At 38.6% G+C, this 19,508-nt stretch overlaps 1 protein-coding gene across 2 annotated transcripts in view; it reads left to right on the forward strand.

The window, feature by feature from the left end:
- The first annotated feature begins 3,380 nt into the window (after nucleotides 1-3,380).
- LOC127427951 (calcium/calmodulin-dependent protein kinase type 1-like) overlaps nucleotides 3,381-19,508 on the forward strand; it is a 70,462-nt gene continuing 54,334 nt past the window's right edge. The window contains exons 1-2 of one of the 2 annotated variants that reach the window (XM_051675925.1): nucleotides 3,381-3,514; nucleotides 16,166-16,276. In XM_051675925.1, coding sequence (XP_051531885.1) covers nucleotides 16,191-16,276 — 86 coding nt within the window. In that variant the 5' untranslated portion in view covers nucleotides 3,381-3,514; nucleotides 16,166-16,190. Of the gene's footprint in view, nucleotides 3,515-9,794; nucleotides 9,969-16,165; nucleotides 16,277-19,508 lie in introns of those variants that run through there. The other variant, XM_051675926.1, reaches the window with a different exon arrangement.

The raw sequence follows: 19,508 nt of genomic DNA on the forward strand, positions 1-19,508 counted from the left end.
CTCTGCCAATGTCAGGGGAATCATCCCCTGGAGCATTATGCAGAGGACGTCTGCGCTCTGGCCTGCCGGGTGGACTTCAATGAGGTTGCCCTCAAAGACTGTTTCCAATTTGGACTAAATGAACCTATCTCCACCTGGTGGTCGCAGTTCCCTCAGCCTCGCTCGGTATATCGACCTTGCCCTGCAGATCACTGGTTCTACATTCACTGTGGGGGAGGCAGATGCCGAGCCAGCGTTCCACGACATGGCCGCTGAGACAGCGTTCTCAGCCTGCTTCATGCCACGTCACAGCCACGCCTGAGCCTGCTCCATGCCACGTCACAGCCACGCCTGAGCCTGCTCCATCCCACGTCACAGCCACGCCTGAGCCTGCTCCATCCCACGTCACAGCCACGCCTGAGCCTGCTCCATGCCATGTCATGGCCATGTCTGAGCAGTCGGACCTGGAGATGGTTCCCACCCTTAGTTCTCCTGAGCAGGCAAGGGGAACTTTCAACCCTCCGACCCCGCCTGGACCCTCCTATCCCTGGACTCCACCTTGGCCTGTCGGTCCCTCGACATTGTTTCGGCTCTGCGTTCCCTCGGCTCCACTGCATTCCCTCGGCTTTACCGGGGTCCCTCGTCCTTCCGGCTCCTCCTTGGTCTGTCGGTCACCTGGCTCCGCCTTGGCTCTCCGATCCATCAGCTCCACCGGGGACCTCCTTCCCTACGGCTCCACCTTGGTCCTCAGTCTTCCAACCCCCCAGCTCCGCCTTACTCCTCCGAGCCTCCGGCGCTGCCTTGGTCCTCCCTGCCTCCGGCTCCACCCTGGCCCTTCGAGTCTTTGGCTACTCACCGGGTATCCAGTTCTCCATGGTTCCGCCCCTCGAGCCTCTCACGGCTCTGCCTTCCATGGCTTCGCCCCTTGATCCTCTCATGGCTCCACCCCCCACAGGCTCCGCCCTGATCCCATGCTCCACGCCCTGCCAAGCCATGCCTCAAGACCACCCCAGCTCCATATTGAACTTTGAATATTCATGTTTTATGTGTTTTGTTCATATGTTGGGGCGTCGGGAATCACCCATTAGTGGGGGGATATGTCATGTGTATTTTGTTGATTCATGTTTTTCATGTCTTATTTTGAAAAGTTTATTTCCTGTTTCATGTTGTGTTCCCTAGTCATGTGATGTCCATGTTAATGTGTCTTGTTTTCATTGGTTCATTGTTTGATTATCTTGTTTAGAGTTCTGTTTGTTCATTGGTTTATGTTCTCCCATGTCCATGTATTTAAGCCCTCATGTTTTAAATTGTCCTTTGTCAATATTTGGTAACATAGCCATGTTTATGTCAAGCCATGTTTGTTTTATTCACATTTATAGTTAGGGTTTTTGGATATCACGTTTGTTAATAAAATTGCACTTGGGTTCTTCACGTCTTCGTCATTGCCAGCAGCACAACGTTACAATAATAAAGTACCGCACTGTATCAGTACCCAGATTAAAAAGTTAAAGGTGCACTCTGTATTTGTTTATGTATAATCGTCCTCGGTATGGATGCAGGATGATTCAAAAGCAATAGTTTTCAGTCACTGATGCCATTGTAGAAATTCACTATTCACAGTAAGCCAAGATGAATTTAATCTGTGAGTGAAAGTGTTTAATAAAAGGCCAGTTGCTGACGCTGCGTTCAAGTCATGTCAGAATTTGTATTACGAGATGTCAGCCCTGAGGTTCTACTTGGAGCTGTTCATGTCCACGTACATCGGAAGTTATTCATTTCTACAACAACACAATGCCAAAACGGCTTTGTTGTTAACAACAACAAAATGTTTATCATTACGTTAATTTACCTTTATTATGTTGTTGTAAAATGTTTAAGAACAAAGAAAACACTTCAGTCAGGCTTCCTAAGCAACCAATTGGCCCGGTTGCTAGGGCGGGTAGTGTCACGTTGGGTTAATCTCCTCGTGGTAGCTATAATGTTGTTCTCGCTCTAGGTGGGGCATGTGATGAGTTGTGCGTGGATGCCGCGGAGAATAGCGTGAGCCTTCACAGGTGCTAGGTCTCCACGGTAACGCGCTCAACAAGCCACGTGATAAGATGCGCGGATTGACGGTCTCAGACACGGAGACAACTAAGAATTGTCCTCCGCCACCCGGGTTGAGGCGAGTCACTACCCCATCATGAGGACCTAGAGCACATTGGGAATTGGGCATGCTAAATTGGGGAAAAAGGAGAGAAAAAAAAAAGAACAAAGAAAACGCTTCAGGTAACGATAGCATAAAAAAATGGCATATGAAACAGAAATACTCCATACTGAGTTCACTACCTTTAACTTTTGAGGCTGCTGCCATATTTACATGACGTCACAACTATCAAGTAGGCGCTTTCATAGAATTCCGAGTTTACAACTTGTAACTATGAGTTCTTTGAAGAAGTGAATGCTTTTTACAAATCAGAATCTTGTAATTACGGTAATTCCGACATGACGTGAATGCACCATGAGATTAAGCGAGTAGAATTCGGCTGGTCATGTGATCCTAAAATGGCACCCCTTGATGAGGGGACCCTCTCCATGTAGAATAAAACAGCTTTGACATGACTGGAGTCTTTATGTCATGTCAGACAAGTGCTCATGATTTTATAGTTTCAAAAGTACTAATCATTTTTTAGGAGATTTTTTTTATTTTTTTTTTTAAATGAAGAAAACATTACTGAGCGCACCTTTAATTAAAGTATGTAGCCTAATGTGTGTACAGGATGAGTAGGCCACTTTTGAGCTAGTTTAGGTTATACAGTACTTTCACCAGCAGGTGCCGTAATGACTATTCATGCGTCAACCACACAATGGGATACAGGGTGACCAGCGAAACGTTTCTGAATATTCTGATACCTAAAAAGTTTCTTTTGATAAGACATAACCTACACACAATATCAGTTGTGTTTAAAAAGGACAGCCCCTGCCATTCAACTCAAACAAACTGTGGAGTCACATATTTTAATACCCTGTGAAGAGACTCACTATTCAAGACTTATCACATCTTTAAAAAGTGTCTTAAAGTAAAATAACGTTTTAATTAATCAATAAAAACGATGGATGGCTATTTTCTAAATTATTTTGTGTTCGCATATGGGCACATGTATATATGGAGTATATCAAAACAGACTTTTACTTCACTGGGCAAAGAGTGAGAATGAGGAAGAATTTATCATAGTCATGGCAGAATCATATGCCTCTTACACAAAATTCTTCCGCACATCCTGAGCTCTGTGGAATAAGGATGTTAGATGACTACTAGAAAATACAATTCTATGAATACCAACTCATTCGTAACCCCGCCCCCATCACCTGAGAGTCAGCGGTCTCTTAGATCTGATTGGCGGAGAGCTTTAGAGGCGCAGTGACGTTAGAGGGGCGCTGAGACTGGTTCAAGCAGATGAACCAGATCGCAGCGGCGGAGGCTACTACTATCGTCCAGCGTTCATATTACACAGACGGCACACGAGACGCGCCTCTGCACCTCTACGATACACAGGTATGAACATCCACCGCATATCAACTTTCACTTTATTTAAAACGAAAATGTGGATGACAGGTGTGCGTGGTCGATTTATTGCTGTTGTTCGCAGGTAACGAAGCGATTATAACCTTGGAATAGCCTATAATGCTGGCATTATATATTAGTGTCCTATGATGTATGATTAATATACATGCAAAATGTACAGAATAACCTACCGGCTCTTGGGAACCTAACTTTTTGTTTATAAATACTGAGTATGCTCTTTGCAAATGTATCCTAGACCCTCAGATTAAGAGATTACAGTCTGTTTTAATTTGCATTAGTGCTGGTTGTCTGTATTATTAGTGGCAATCCCAGTTGATTTTATGACGAGCTATGAAGAACATCTGCGCGTGCTGTTCGGAGGAGTCTTTTTTTGCGTAGTGTAGTGTAGTAAGTGTAGTGCGCGAGGGAAATCTCGTGTCATTCAAGAGGGTGGATGTGGTTTACCACTAAAAATTCTGTAAAGGGTTAGAATACACTGAAAATTTGACAGCTGAGGGGTTGATACAATCTTGAAAGAGTGAGATTAGAAACGAGAGATGTCTTTTATCCAAAAAAATAAAAATAAATAAATAAAATAAAAAAGATGAATGATATGGAACTAAACTACAAAAATGGTTAAAAATATGAACTTCTGCAATTTTGCTAAATAAATATAACTTACTAGTAAATACAAACACATACTGTAATAACTATCCACATTTGTTCAGAAACTTGGCTAGCCTAGTCATGGTGAGGTAATAAGGAGACAGCTGGATAGAAACTATTATTCCTAAACACCAGAAGGACTAATGATAACAGTAAAATAGGGAAAATAAGCCAAAAATTGTGCTGTCCTGGCTGTGTGTAGCACCTGCCACTCTGCATATCCTTCTGAAGAATCCCAACATTAGAAAGGAGTAGCTGAGGTTTTTTCTAAACAAAATCCCTGATCGTTTCAGTGTGATTTGAATAGTTTGAGTGGCACATTTAAGTATGAATTGTTTTGAGAACCTGTCACAAGGTAATCACTGTTTTTTTGAAGGACGGAGCAGTTCTAGATTGTATTGGACTCGAGAGAAAACCAGCAGCTTGCGAGTAAAGTGCCTACATACTAGAGAAAGCTTTGAGGGAGCGCTTGACTAATAGCAACACGTAAGATTCGTTTTTAGGGTGTACACCAAATTGGTTTTCCGAAAGCGCAACTGGACCCACCTCTGAAATCCTCATTGTTTAACGGATGTCTACATCTGAGTGCATTGAAGCAAAAGTTAAAACTGTTGCATTTTCCCTCCATTTCCTTGTGATGCAAGCAGCATCCCCATTAAAATCAATGGATGTGTTCTCAGACGCAACATTAATTCTAGTGTATAGGCCCAAAAAGTGCACCAAAGCACTGTATCTCATTTCACATGCAAAGGAAGTGTTTACATAGACATCTTAAAGACACAGAAGCAGAAAAAAAGCCCTTTTAATTTTAAGGGTCAGAGAGAAAATGGAAAATGGTCAACATTGTTGTTTCTTCAATGTTCTCTTATATCTCCACTTAGCATCTGTTGCTTTTTCAACCAGTCAGTCAAGTTGAATGTGGAACCAATGTGTGCCCAAGTCAATCAGCATTTATTTCTTGCAATCTTGTGCTGTTTCCTGTCTTTCTTTTTATATGCTACTGCTTTTACACACAGACAATGTCATTATTTAGCACACATTGGATGTTTGTATTTGCTGCAACATTTTTTCGAGATGAGACATTTTTAGCAGTTAATAAACTCAGTCATCATGGGATGTAGTTAATAGATGATTGTTTGCTCAGTTAAGCTGGTGGGACTAATATAGATCAAGCTGCAGCCGTTGTGAGCTTTCTGACAGTCAGAATGTGTCAGTGATGTGTAGATAGACAAGTTAATATTAGGGCTGGTTATATGTAGCATGCTTTCAATCTTTCTCATTTGTTTATCATCTAGTTTGTACAGTCATTTGTGCAATTCACTACTGTAGAAGGAAATAATGTTGCAACTGCATTATAAGTGTTCTACAACTGCAACAAAGTAATAACTGGACTTCCTTGTGCTTTCCCGCAGCATTCACTTCCCTCTTGATTCAAGTTGACCGTGCAGTCGTAGGCTTGAATGGAAGCCATTAAAATTGCCATGCAGATTATTTTAAGAGCTATGAAAATGCAAAAAAAAGTACAATATTTTGTCAGTAAACAGTATCAGTCAAAGCCATTATGGTACCGTAATTAAGATCTGAACTTTAAACTGTCAGAAAACAACATGTGGAGGCCGCACTTGATGGGGTGATTGTCGCAAGCAGCCACATGGCATTTGTGTCTTGTAAACATCTTGCCCATGCTTAAGCGATCACTGCGAAAATAGCTCACAACATAAAAAAAAGCTGGTTTAAAAAAGCTGCTAGCTGGCGTATGTGACTCGATTTCTGATTTCAATGTGAATTTATTAGTGTTTGTATGTATTCATTTGCCAAGTGTAGTTCTAGCACACATCCATTTTTGTACATTTGGATAGACACTGACTGATATGTACAATATCAATGTAATGGGCCCTAAACCAAAAACGACTTTTATAAATATCTTTAGAGATTAAAATATGTTTAAGAATTCTTTTAGGTTTATAGTATATTAAATGGATGGAGTTAATTGGTTGATTTTATTGTATTTATAATTAACCCTTTGACGGTTAATAACTGGGCCCTGCAGAGTAGCGTCACACATATGTGTTTCTGCAACAGCCAGTTACGTTACAAGCTGCCAGATTAAAATCGGCTTTCACGCTGACACAGGCTGCGCTGGTCAAGCGTCTGTTATTTATATTCGCTCAAACAGTTACTCATACAGTCTTTTAAACCACAGAGTAAGTTTATTTTACATACATACATACAGCTCGTCACCAAAGTACCATGATAAAAAGTTTACAGCTCTTATAGGCACAGTCAATACATCAAACGTGATCATCCTCTGATATGTGCTGCCATTTGTTTGCATTAGTAGTGGTTGTCAACAAACAGCTACTCAAAGAGTCTTTTCAAGCACATAATATGCTTATTTTATGTAACAAACAGACAAATTGTCACCAAAGTACCACGATAACAGTTCACAGCTTGTATATGCACAGCCATCATATAAACGTGATCTTCCCATGCACCCAGCCACGTCTACTTATTAGGTGCAGATGCGGTTTTCATTAACACAAACAGAAACTCAAACAGTCTTTTCAGGCATATAATACGTTTGTTTTCTTAAAGAGACAGCCAAACTATCACAAATGCACCACGATAACAGTTTAAAACTTGTATACTCAGAGTGAAAACATGCTGATTGAGAGCGATTATCCATGCACGCAGCCAAGTCTATTTACATTAATGCTTGTCACACACACACACACACACACACATACACACACACACACAATATCTGAGATGTCAAACAGTGCATAGGCAAACCGGACAGCTGAAATTATTTGTTCATTTGTTTTTTTACAGCTATAAAAACAAAATAAATAAAACAAAAACAGTACAGCAGACATAACCCATTTGTTCACATTTACTATATTATATACAGTATTTTTTATGACAAGAAATAAAAAATTTAAATGAAATAATAATTTGAAATAATATTTTGACATTTTGATTTCATTCTGTTCTGTTCTGAGCTATGTGATTTCTTAAGACTGGTTGGAACCATTGTGACAAGACACATACACAGATCAGTAAATGAGTGAAACACATGGTAAAGCTCTAAAGTTGTACATAGGTACATTTTACATTTTAAATGCTGCCATTATGTTGATATTGAATATATCAGTGTCCATCCAGTCATTCAGAAACAACTTTATGTAAGAATACCTACAAATTCAAATGAGATCACCCTGCTGATTTAGTTGTGATGAATTGTTATTTTTGGAACAGGACAAGCATTAAGGGTGACAGTCAATCAAAGCCTGTAGTGAAGCTCTTTTTAGGGTGAGAAAAGACTTGCTACATATGGTTACTGTGATGAATACAGGTGCATCTCAATAAATTAGAATGTCGTGGAAAAGTTCATTTATTTCAGTAATTCAACTCAAATTGTGAAACTCGTGTATTAAATAAATTCAATGCACACAGACTGAAGTAGTTTAAGTCTTTTGTTCTTTTAATTGTGATGATTTTGGCTCACATTTAACAAAAACCCACCAATTCACTATCTCAACAAATTAGAATATGGTGACATGCCAATCAGCTAATCAACTCAAAACACCTGCAAAGGTTTCCTGAGCCTTCAAAATGGTCTCTCAGTTTGGTTCACTAGGCTACACAATCATGGGGAAGACTGCTGATCTGACAGTTGTCCAGAAGACAATCATTGACACCCTTCACAAGGAGGGTAAGCCACAAACATTCATTGCCAAAGAAGCTGGCTGTTCACAGAGTGCTGTATCCAAGCATGTTAACAGAAAGTTGAGTGGAAGGAAAAAGTGTGGAAGAAAAAGATGCACAACCAACCGAGAGAACCGCAGCCTTATGAGTATTGTCAAGCAAAATCGATTCAAGAATTTGGGTGAATTTCACAAGGAATGGACTGAGGCTGGGGTCAAGGCATCAAGAGCCACCACACAAAGACGTGTCAAGGTATTTGGCTACAGTGGTCGTATTCCTCTTGTTAAGCCACTCCTGAACCACAGACAACGTCAGAGGTGTCTTACCTGGGCTAAGGAGAAGAAGAACTGGACTGTTGCCCAGTGGTCCAAAGTCCTCTTTTCAGATGAGAGCAAGTTTTGTATTTCATTTGGAAACCAAGGTCCTAGAGTCTGGTGGAAGGGTGGAGAAGCTCATAGCCCAAGTTACTTGAAGTCCAGTGTTAAGTTTCCACAGTCTGTGATGATTTGGGGTGCAATGTCATCTGCTGGTGTTGGTCCATTGTGTTTTTTGAAAACCAAAGTCACTGCACCCGTTTACCAAGAAATTTTGGAGCACTTCATGCTTCCTTCTGCTGACCAGCTTTTTAAAGATGCTGATTTCATTTTCCAGCAGGATTTGGCACCTGCCCACACTGCCAAAAGCACCAAAAGTTGGTTAAATGACCATGGTGTTGGTGTGCTTGACTGGCCAGCAGACTCACCAGACCTGAACCCCATAGATAATCTATGGGGTATTGTCAAGAGGAAAATGAGAAACAAGAGACCAAAAAAATGCAGATGAGCTGAAGGCCACTGTCAAAGAAACCTGGGCTTCCATACCACTTCAGCAGTGCCACAAACTGATCACCTTCATGCCACGCCGAATTGAGGCAGTAATTAAAGCAAAAGGAGCCCCTACCAAGTATTGAGTACATGTACAGTAAATGAACATACTTTCCAGAAGGCCAACAATTCACCAAAAATGTTTTTTTTTATTGGTCTTATGATGTATTCTAATTTGTTGAGATAGTGAATTGGTGGGTTTTTGTTAAATGTGAGCCAAAATCATCACAATTAAAAGAACCAAAGACTTAAACTACTTCAGTCTGTGTGCATTGAATTTATTTAATACACGAGTTTCACAATTTGAGTTGAATTACTGAAATAAATGCACTTTTCCACGACATTCTAATTTATTGAGATGCACCTGTACATAAGCTCACTTCCTGAGTGAGTTGTGTTGTGGTTAAAGCATTCACCTTAAAAGAGGAAGTACAATTTGTGGTTAAAAAAGGCCATGACAAACTCTATCAATATAAGCTGTTCTTTGTGTGACGCTGTTTAAAGTCCAACCTGCCAGAAGGTTTAGCTGTCACTCTATATCTCTTCTGTCCTTTTCTGAGCAGCCATGGGAAACCAGTGAGTATTTCCACCTTCTGTCTGATGAACTCAATCCGTTTTGAATGCTGCATGATGATCTAGATGGTAGCATTGTGTATGGATGTGTCTGTTTTAAATCCTTCAAGCTTGCCTTTTGATTCTCCTCTGTTGGTGGGTTAGTTTAGAGATCTTCTACTCTATTTCCTGACCTTTATGTGGCTCCACTTCAACAAATTATGAATTGAAACCCTTTTTATTGCTGGACCTGCATGCGTAGTTATGCAAATACCTAACAGGCATTTGTTATGATATAAAGTGCCCATGTATACATCTCTTAAAAATTCTTGCCTGATATTTGGGATGCCTTTGGATCTTTGATGTATGTTATATTTTGCTTGCCTTGGTAGCAATGGATCAAGTTTAGTAGCTCAAGGATTTGTATGGATGTTCTGGTGTTTTTCAAACTGAAAATGGGTTTTATCCATAGATGGAATGGGACATAGTGTCTTCCCCGTCCTCTGCATGTGTCCATGTTAGATGTCAGCCCGGGCATCTCATCTACTTTCCTGCACTCTTTCTTGGCTGTTAACAACTGTCTTAAGCTTGCCCAACTGTCTGGACTGAACAAGTTTTAAGTGTACAGTCTTAAGGCAGAATTCCAGCATTTAAAGGTATATTATGGGTTCACTACAAGTTCTCTTGACAGCATCTGTGGAATGCTGTGTATTACCACAGAAAATATATCATGTAGACATTAATTTAACTTGTGTTTGTAAAAACATCAGAAATACTCTGTACAATGAAAGACTGTGGGACAACCGCTATCACTGCATTTATATCTGATTGCAGAGTTTATTGGTTTTTATGGACAGCAGTTTGTAGTTCTTTACAATTGAAGGGAAATATTAGTAGTTAATCTGATTTCTTTGTTTCATTAGGCCCACTAAGTCTTACACAGGAAACGGATCCATTTGTATAATGTTAAGGCAAATGGAAGTGTGATTGTAGCATTTATGAACCAATTTCAGTTATTGTGGCAGTACAGCATACTACATTGAGAAATCAATATTTATTGAGTCAATTTTGCTATGCTATGACAGCAAGTGTATTCTAATACTCCATCTCCAGTGGTCTAGTTTAGTAGTCTCATATTATGCCATCAAAACTGCAATGCCTGCCCTGCACTCAATAAGCATTTACAGCCAAACTGCTTGTCCACATTAGCTGCTTCGTCCACTAAACACAATAAAATGGTCCAGGTTCGGCTATGACTTTGCTGCAACTGAACTTTGATAGCAGCAAACTTTGAAGTCAACATGAAACAGCATTTGCAACCCATTTGACTTCCGTAATGTGTCATATTTCAGTGTGAAACAGAATATTCTATGTGAAAAAGATGTAGGGCAGGACTTGATTGTGTCTACTAAGAGAATGCATAAATAGCTCTTTGGTTAATATTATTATAAATTAATATGAATATTACCCAGTAGGCAGCCCTCATATATGCCCCCAATAATGTGCTCTGATGAATCATGCAAGACCAAATGTGAATGAAGAAAGTAAACAGGGTCTATTTTGATTTAATGTGACTTTAAATGTGCAGATGCCGGCCACTGATTAGTGCAGTATGTTAAATCTGGCTGTTATTCTGGAAAGTGTTGCCACCTCATTTGGCACAACTTCTGCTTTTAAAACAAGGAAATGTGCAGATTAAAGAACAATCAACACAAATGAATGCCAATGGCAGAGTACTCCCAAAATACAAATATTCAGACAAAATGTTTAGAGTGTTTACTCAAACTGTCCACCTAAACCACCCAAAATCCCACCGCAGCTGCTCTGTAAGTTTGCCATTTGGACCTGGACACACCAGAGATCACTGGGTTCCCATGGAAACATTGTCAGAACCAGCATCACATAAAAGAATACAGTAGACCACCAATTGTGTTTTGGTTAGAATAGACAGCCAAATACAACACAGTTGATCATTATGGTAAAGGTTGACATTAGGCAACAGAGTTTGACAAAGCATAAAGGGTCTTTGAGTTCAGAGACAGGCTTGTGCTAAAGGCATAATTCACACAAAAATGAAAATTCTGTCATAATTTACTCACCCTCTTGTTGTTCCGAACACATATGACTTTCTTTCTTCTGTGGAACACAAAAGGAGATGTGAGGCAGAATGTGAGCCTCAGTTTTTCCATTCAGTTAAAGTGAATGGTTACTGATGCTGTCATTCTGCCTAACATCTTTTGTGTTCCAGTAAATACAAGTTTTGAACAACATGAGGTTTAGTAAATGAAGACAGAATTTTTATTTTTGGGTAAACTATACCTTTAAGCTGGTTATTTTAGAATGTGAAGCTTCAACCTGTTTTCACAAGAATTCATCACAATAGTACAAGGTGGCAAATTTGTACAAGTTCGTACAGTTCCAATTTGTACAAGTTATTTCATGCAAAATCATACATATTATTCACCCACCAATGAGGGAGACTTTCCTCGTGTCCTTGTAAGTTACCATTGTGGCATTTGTTACGTGTTAATTCACAACTGTGTTTTTGTAACTTTAACCCCTAACAAAAATCCCATCCCTAAACCTAAGCATTAAGTCAAGGGTTAAATTGGGGTGGAATGGTCCAGAACGGCATTTCGGCACCTCAGATTCAAAAATAAAAAAAATATTGTCAGTTTATTCGTCACTTCATTCTATTTCCTGCAGACAGTCTTTAGTTGAGTTTTGGTGGTGTTAGGGTTTCCCCTCCTCAAATATCCCTATTTAACCTCTGCATTTTACCCTACCCAGAGTATAAACATAACCATGATATTAATGTTAAAAGCCCTGATGTGTTATTAGGAATAAGGCGACACTTCCGGGTTCCAAATGCGTGTTCGTGATGCGTATTTGAGTGGTTCATGTATAAGTTGTACATTATCATACGAATGAAGCCCACGAATTGGTACAAATTCACACCTCGTTATTGTGAAAAATTCTCATGAGACTATGTTGGAAGCCCTTTAATTGTTGTCTATGAGAGACGTACAGTGAGGGGGATTGACTGTGTTAACTCTTAGCACGAAGAAATGCCTCTGCACTCTCTAAAAATAGACACAACAAGCCCCCACACAACAGAGAACAAGTCATGAGGCTAACCTGAAAGTGATTTCAGATGATTTCAGACTTCAAGAGTGACCGAATGTGAAATGCTGCATAAATGTTATTTTTGTATTGATCTTGGAATATCCCTACAGCTGTGTGAAAGGAAAAGTGACATTCACAGCTTAGAGTCAAAACAAATTTATGGCTTGTGAATTAGCGATCGACCGATATGGGTTTTTTAATGGCCGATGCCGATATCCAGAGAGCAGGGTGGCCGATACGATGCTGATGTATCACACAATTTAATATAGTAAATTGCATAAACATAAAATTGCTAAAAAATAAATAAACTCTTATTTAGCACTATATTTACTCAATTTCACACTAAACTTTAACTTTGTAAAAAACTATCTAAAAAAATTATATTGTATTTTAAATGGTAGATAGCAGTTTCTTCTGATTTCTGTTTAGTCATCAAATTTTAATAATTTATATACACATAAAGAAATTGTTAATATATTATGAAGAAGGAAATAACAGTACACACAGTAGTCCAGCAACCATGGATGGCATGTCCACGTTAGCAGTCGCATTTTCTCAAAAAATACAGAATCAAGCCAATTGCACATACAGTGCATAGTGAATAAGACATTTACTTGTAGCACACGTGAAACGCTTTTATTTTGAAGTTGCTCTCATACGCTCGTGCGGATCCAGTGCGAGCAGCAATCTCAAAATCCAAATCCAAATCAAATCACTTTATTGTCACACAGCCATATACACAAGTGCAATGGTGTGTGAAATTCTTGGGTGCAGTTCCAATCAACATAGCAGTCGTGACAGTGATGAGACATATACCAATTTACAATAACATCAAATTAACACAACACAATTTAAACATCTGATATACACATAATTACACTCAGCAATATACAAATAATAACATACACTGTACAGTATACAATATGCTGTTTTTTTGTTTTTTTTTTACTATATAGATACACATTATTCAATAAAAATGAAAAATTAAAATATATATTAAAAAAAAGTATATATATATATAGAATGTACAGTATTGTACTGTATTGACATTCAGGCTGTCGGTTGATAGTCAGTTGTTAAGAGAGACATAATATAATAATAATAATATAATTTATGACAGTCCGGTGTGAGATAAAAGAGTAATAAAGTGCAGGGCTGATGTATTTGATCGTGGGAGATCAAAAGTTCAAAAGTCTGATTGCTTGGGGGAAGAAGCTCTCATGGAGTCGGCTGGTGCGGGTCCTGATGCTGCGATACCGCCTACCTGATGGTAGCAGTGAGAACAGCCCATGGCTCGGGTGGCTGGAGTCTCTGATGATCCTCCGAGCTTTTTTCACACACCGCCTTGTATATATTTCCTGGAGGGAGGGAAGCTCACCTCCGATGATGTGTTTGGCAGTTCGCACCACCCTTTGCAGTGCTTTGCGGTTGTGGGCGGTGCTATTGCCGTACCAGGCGGAGATACAGCCAGTCAGGATGCTCTCCACAGTGCAGGTGTAGAACCGTGTGAGGATGTGGCGGTTCATTCCAAACTTCCTCAGCCATCTCAGGAAGAAGAGGCGCTGATGATCTCAATCTCCTGAGAGTTTAAATGGCCTCAGAATCAGAGGAGCTTTTGATCCTGATCCAGGAGAGGATCCTGATCCACTGTGTTGCACACCGGTCTATTATTGTATTACATGATGGCACATAACAACAAAACGAACCATGACTGGTCATTTACATGTCTCAGTTGCTTCACATGCAAGCGGGCGATTCTCAGTGCCCTCAAGAAACAAATCGGCCAAAGGGGAAAATTTATCGGCTGATAATGAAATGAATAAAATAATGAAAAAATTCAGAATATCGGCCGATTTATCAGCCGTGGCGATATATCGGTCGACCACTATTATGAATTGTTCTATTGATAACCAAATGGCGAAACACTATTATTATTATTAAAGGATTAAAAAAAAATATCACACATTCCAACAATGCGATATTTCTCCTTTTACTATTCTAGACATCTCATAGTGTATCTTTCCAGCATAATATTTTATATTTGAGGTGGTTTATAAACAAATATTCATCATTCTCAGCACCTCTCACAGTGAAAAGTGTTTATGCAATGTTACCAGTGAAGATCAATTGGCTCATTCATTCAGTTATCTCACAGGGATTGTTCCACTTACAAAAAACAAACTTAATGGTGAAATTTTAAATTTGATATATAGTGGCACTAAAAAACATTTTGTTTTGTTGGAAACATCAAGGTATTGAACAGGTAAATGGAACTACACTTTTGGGGAAATTTGTTTTTGATAAACCATAAACCTTATGCTTACATATAGTGATAAACTGATATATTGGCTCGGCCAATTAATAGGCCAGTATTTGGCCATTTTTAGATTATCGGCACCAGCCAATAACATGTCCACTTGGCTGATTAACAGAAGTGGTAATTTCCCCATGTGTCAGGTCTAAAATCCAACAACCTTGTTGATGGATGATAAACAATTTTGGTTTAAATGTTTTTTATTAATTTTTGCTTATTTTGTTTTAGCAAATTTTGTACATTTCGTTTGCTATTATTAAACTGTATTATGTATATATCAGCATTATATTGACCAGCCTGCTCCCTAGATATTGGTATCAGCATCAGCCTCTGCCAACCCATACAGTATAGTCAACCTCTACATAAATAAATACATGCACTGTGCTTGACTCTGATGGGTAATGGTGAGATTTGTTAAACTTAATTTATTAGACTACTTTCACCATCCTAGTTGGCTAAATGCAAACAACTTACAGTAACTGTTTGCATAGAACCAACTGTTCAATTTTTAATGTTAAACTCTCGTACTTGTTCTTGAATTAACCTATAAACCGAGTTATGCAAAGACATTCTGTCTGGAAAAGATTGCCTAAGATACCCATGTGGCCACGCATGTGTTGCAATATTCTTTTGGTACCTGCAGCTGACTGACAGTTCAATTTACACTCTAATGTCTCACTGAAATCTGAGCCGAATGAAACAGGCTTGATTGATTTGAAATATTGTAAGTGTGCAGTTGTCACTTTAGAGAGGGGGATCAAGAACTTGTTCTTATTCGGAAACTGCTCCATTAAAAAAAAAAAAATAATGTGGAGGGCATTAAATGCAATAAAAGATGCATTTCAAGTATTTCTTCCTCAAAAGTAAGAATTGTTAATAGAATTGTTTAGGAATTGGAATCGTTAAGAGGAATCATCATTTACTTAAGATTTCCATCCCTAGTTCACTTCATTTGAAATGCCTAAGAAAGATGTCGAGAGCTTGCTGTGAAATGATGGCGAATTAATAGTAATCACAGTTCACGCACACTAATGTGGGAATTCACTAAGAATGAACTGAAGCCATTGATAGCGTGGTAACGTGCCTGCTGTCTGTGTTTTTTTAGTACTTAATTAACCTAAAAATGTATGCAAATTGTTTTGCAATTGGCCAGTGAATTCGCCCCTGAGTATTTTACAAACACATCATGTGTATCATATATAGAGTTGCTCCATGACACCTGTAAATTATGACACAGCCGTGAAAAATTTCCACATGGTGAGATCAAGGTCCAAGTGAATAGTCCTGCAGGTCAAAGTTTTTTAGAATATAGCCGAACTTCCATTAGTTTCAGAGTGGTTTACATTAAAATGTCAGGTTTGGCCGTAAAATATCACCAATCTGTAACTGACTGGTTTTATTTTTCTCTCCCAGTTTCTCAATCGTTGATCATAGCAAAATGCCATTGGGAGAGGATGAACATTCCTGGAAAAAGAAAACATCCAGCATCAAGGAAATCTATGACTTCAAAGAAGTTTTGGGAACGTAAGTAACGGAACATTTCACCACAGCCACAGCTACTGTTTACATTTCAGCTGATGAAAGTCATTTCTTCCTGACATTCATCATAACTGTCTGCATTGAATTACATAATTATTTTGTACTGAGGATTTGTTTGTGTTGGTCCACATATGCACTTACCTTTGATTAGCACACAGTCATGATGGTTGATAATAATAAATGTAGCTTTTTATGGGAATTTTAATAGGGAATACAGTAGATAAGGAATATACATTTTAATTCTGGAAAGAAGGAGAAAAAAGCAAGCTCATTTTAACTAAACTGCTGTTTTAGGTGTAAGAAACTATTATAAGTAAAAAAAATTAAATGCCACAGAAGTGTAGAGAGTAAGCTCCCTTTAAAACAAACCTGGAGACATTTCCATCTTCCCATGCCCAAAAATGCTCTACTGTGGCCGTCATTCCGATATAAAACTGTCCAGGCAATTGTACACAGTGTGTTTGTTGCTAACACAAAGAGCATTGCTCTCAACTCCTCTAAGAGTTTTGGCAGTCTGTTTTTTAAAAACACTTCAACATGCTTTACTCAGAGCCAGTTTAAAGTCTGGGGGCCAGTCTTAGGGGTGAGTTTTGTGGCTTGCTAAGATTTTGGGTGTGTGAGTTGACCCTTGGTTACTGCTCATACAGTGACAGCAATGGGAATGTTTGGGTTCCATATCCCAGGCCTGGGTTCTGTGAGCACAGCAATATTAATGGAAACTTATGTGACTTCATGTCTGTAGCCAGGGTCAGGGACAGAGGTAGAAGGCGAAATTATGCTTTCATTTATTTAAAGAGGAGATCAGGACGGTCTGGTTTCCTCTGCTCTTATTAGTGTGGTTTAGTAAGAATGCAGAAAGTGTTTGCTACTAGTTCACTGTAGTATAAGCTAGGGATGCACCAGTACAAACTGTATGTGCCGAAGCGATATCCGATTATTTAAAACCAAATCTGCCCTTAACAATAGTTTGGTGGTTCTGCTTTTTTATGTTACCTTGTTTTAAATGACTGATAATTCATTCAACAACTATGAAATAATTTTTAAATAACATTTTTTTTTCTCTATGTCTCTACATGTCTTCCATATTTCAGAGTAACTGGCCTCAGTTTTAAACAAAACATTGAAACAAAAAGCACATTATTATTACATATTAACTGAATTATGAATAGCCTCTTGTTAGGCTCACATTAAATTGGTAAGATCTTTTTTTAATTTTCTTAAGATACAGCAGCTGAATTCTGGATGATGAAGCTTGTCCCTTATTAGCTGAAGTAACCTCCGCTTTAGCTTTAACAAACTAGTCATATTCCTTGCTGCGTCAAGCTTTAAGGAGATTAATCAAATTAGTTATATCAAAAGTTTTTGCAAATTGCAACTCTCCTGTCATTGTCACCAAATTCAAAGTAATTCCACTCAAGAAAATTGTTCTTATTCACTATGTACTGTATGTGCAGTTGGTTTGATTCTGTATTTTTTGAGAAAATGCGACTGCAAATGTGGAAATGCCATCCATGGTTGCTGGACTACTGTGTGTAAAAAAATATGTTTTACACACAACACAAGGTTTTCTGCCCTTTTTTCACAGCAAATAATCTGCTAATTTTTAATAAATCTGATGCAGTCAATACCAATGTTTGGCCGATGTATTAGTGCATTTATAAAGTAAACGTTAAGTTGAAAATAATGTCTTGCAGCATTTTGTGGGACAAGCTATTTAAGGAATAGTTCACCAACAAATGAAAATGTTGGGCCTTATTTTAAGAGTGCAATGTGCATATGTGCTGTATCAAGTGCAATTTAATTTGAAGGTTCTTCTCTGGGTTTTCCACCATCTGCGTCCTATTATATTGTACATACCCTGTCAAGCACCAGTGATATAAACAAAGACAGCACATTCATAAGAAGTTGGTAGTGTAAATGGACTGTATGCAATAAATTAGAAGACTGAAAATTACGTTCTTTTGTGCATTAACTGCATCCTTAATGAATGCCAGGCAGATTTCTATGACAGTGACATGCTCCTTTTATAAGCATAGAAAATGTGATTCTCATCAGAATTTAAATGAATTTAAATTTAAATGATAGAGAATGTAAGTATTATTAATCATTTTCATCTACTGACACACAAATCATGGCTAGTATTAACAGTAATCAATTAGATCACAAATACAATTGTAAATATAGCTGCAAGCATCGATGATGGGCCCAAGCATCATGGGTCCATTTCCACCCAGTGGCTTTCGGAAAACAATGCAAGGTGGACACATGCATTTGACATTATATTAACATAATGTTGTCTAAATGTGGTGACAGTCTCATGAATCCCCTAGGAGTATTATTTAAAAGTTCAGAGCCTGCGATTTTCAGAAAATCCAAAATGGCCGACTTCCTGTTGTTCGGCTTGATGAGAACAATATATGTACCAAGATTGGTGACTCTAGGTGAAAATGGGGGTGCTGCAGAGACCCCGTTACATGCCCATTTTAAAGGATTGCTAAAGAACCCCCCCTACATATCCATGTGTAAACATTTTCCCAGTCCTAATGGCCGACAACTCTGATGTATGAGCAAAATTTCATGAAATTTTAAGCATGCCAAGTGCCTCAAAAACACCCAGATATACGAAGAAAGGAATAGTAACAATGCATTGCCATGGCAACAGTATTTAAGTTATCAAATATTCCTTTACAATTTTACATCAGCAGTGTCTTGACATTATTCTAAAGAATTTTGAAGCAATTCATGTAAACACAAGAGGGCTACTTCAATGTCTTTAAAAGTGCCATACTCACTGCTGCCAGTTGGTGGTGCTATGATCGTGACCCATAATAGCCACATCAATATGATCATCCCCCATTACCAAACACACAGCTGAATTTTGATCAAAATCATACAATGCACACAGAAGATATATGGCACTTCATGTTTGTCATTTTTTGCCATAAATTTATTGCTTTGCCATGGCGACACCGTTCAAAATATCAAAAATCTGTTTGCAATTTAGCATTTGCAATGTCTTGACATGATGTTGCACAAATTTGGTGCCAGTCACATGAATCCCCTTGGAGGAGTATTTAAAAGTTCAGAGCCTACGATTTTCAGATAATCCAAAATGGTCGACTTCCTGTTAGGCATAGCTAATGACTGAGTATGAAAGTTGTTCAGCTTGATGAGTATGATATATGTACCAATTTACATATATATATTACATGTACCA

The sequence above is a fragment of the Myxocyprinus asiaticus genome, chromosome 37, assembly GCF_019703515.2.
Source record: "Myxocyprinus asiaticus isolate MX2 ecotype Aquarium Trade chromosome 37, UBuf_Myxa_2, whole genome shotgun sequence".
In the NCBI taxonomy this organism is placed as follows: domain Eukaryota; kingdom Metazoa; phylum Chordata; class Actinopteri; order Cypriniformes; family Catostomidae; genus Myxocyprinus; species Myxocyprinus asiaticus.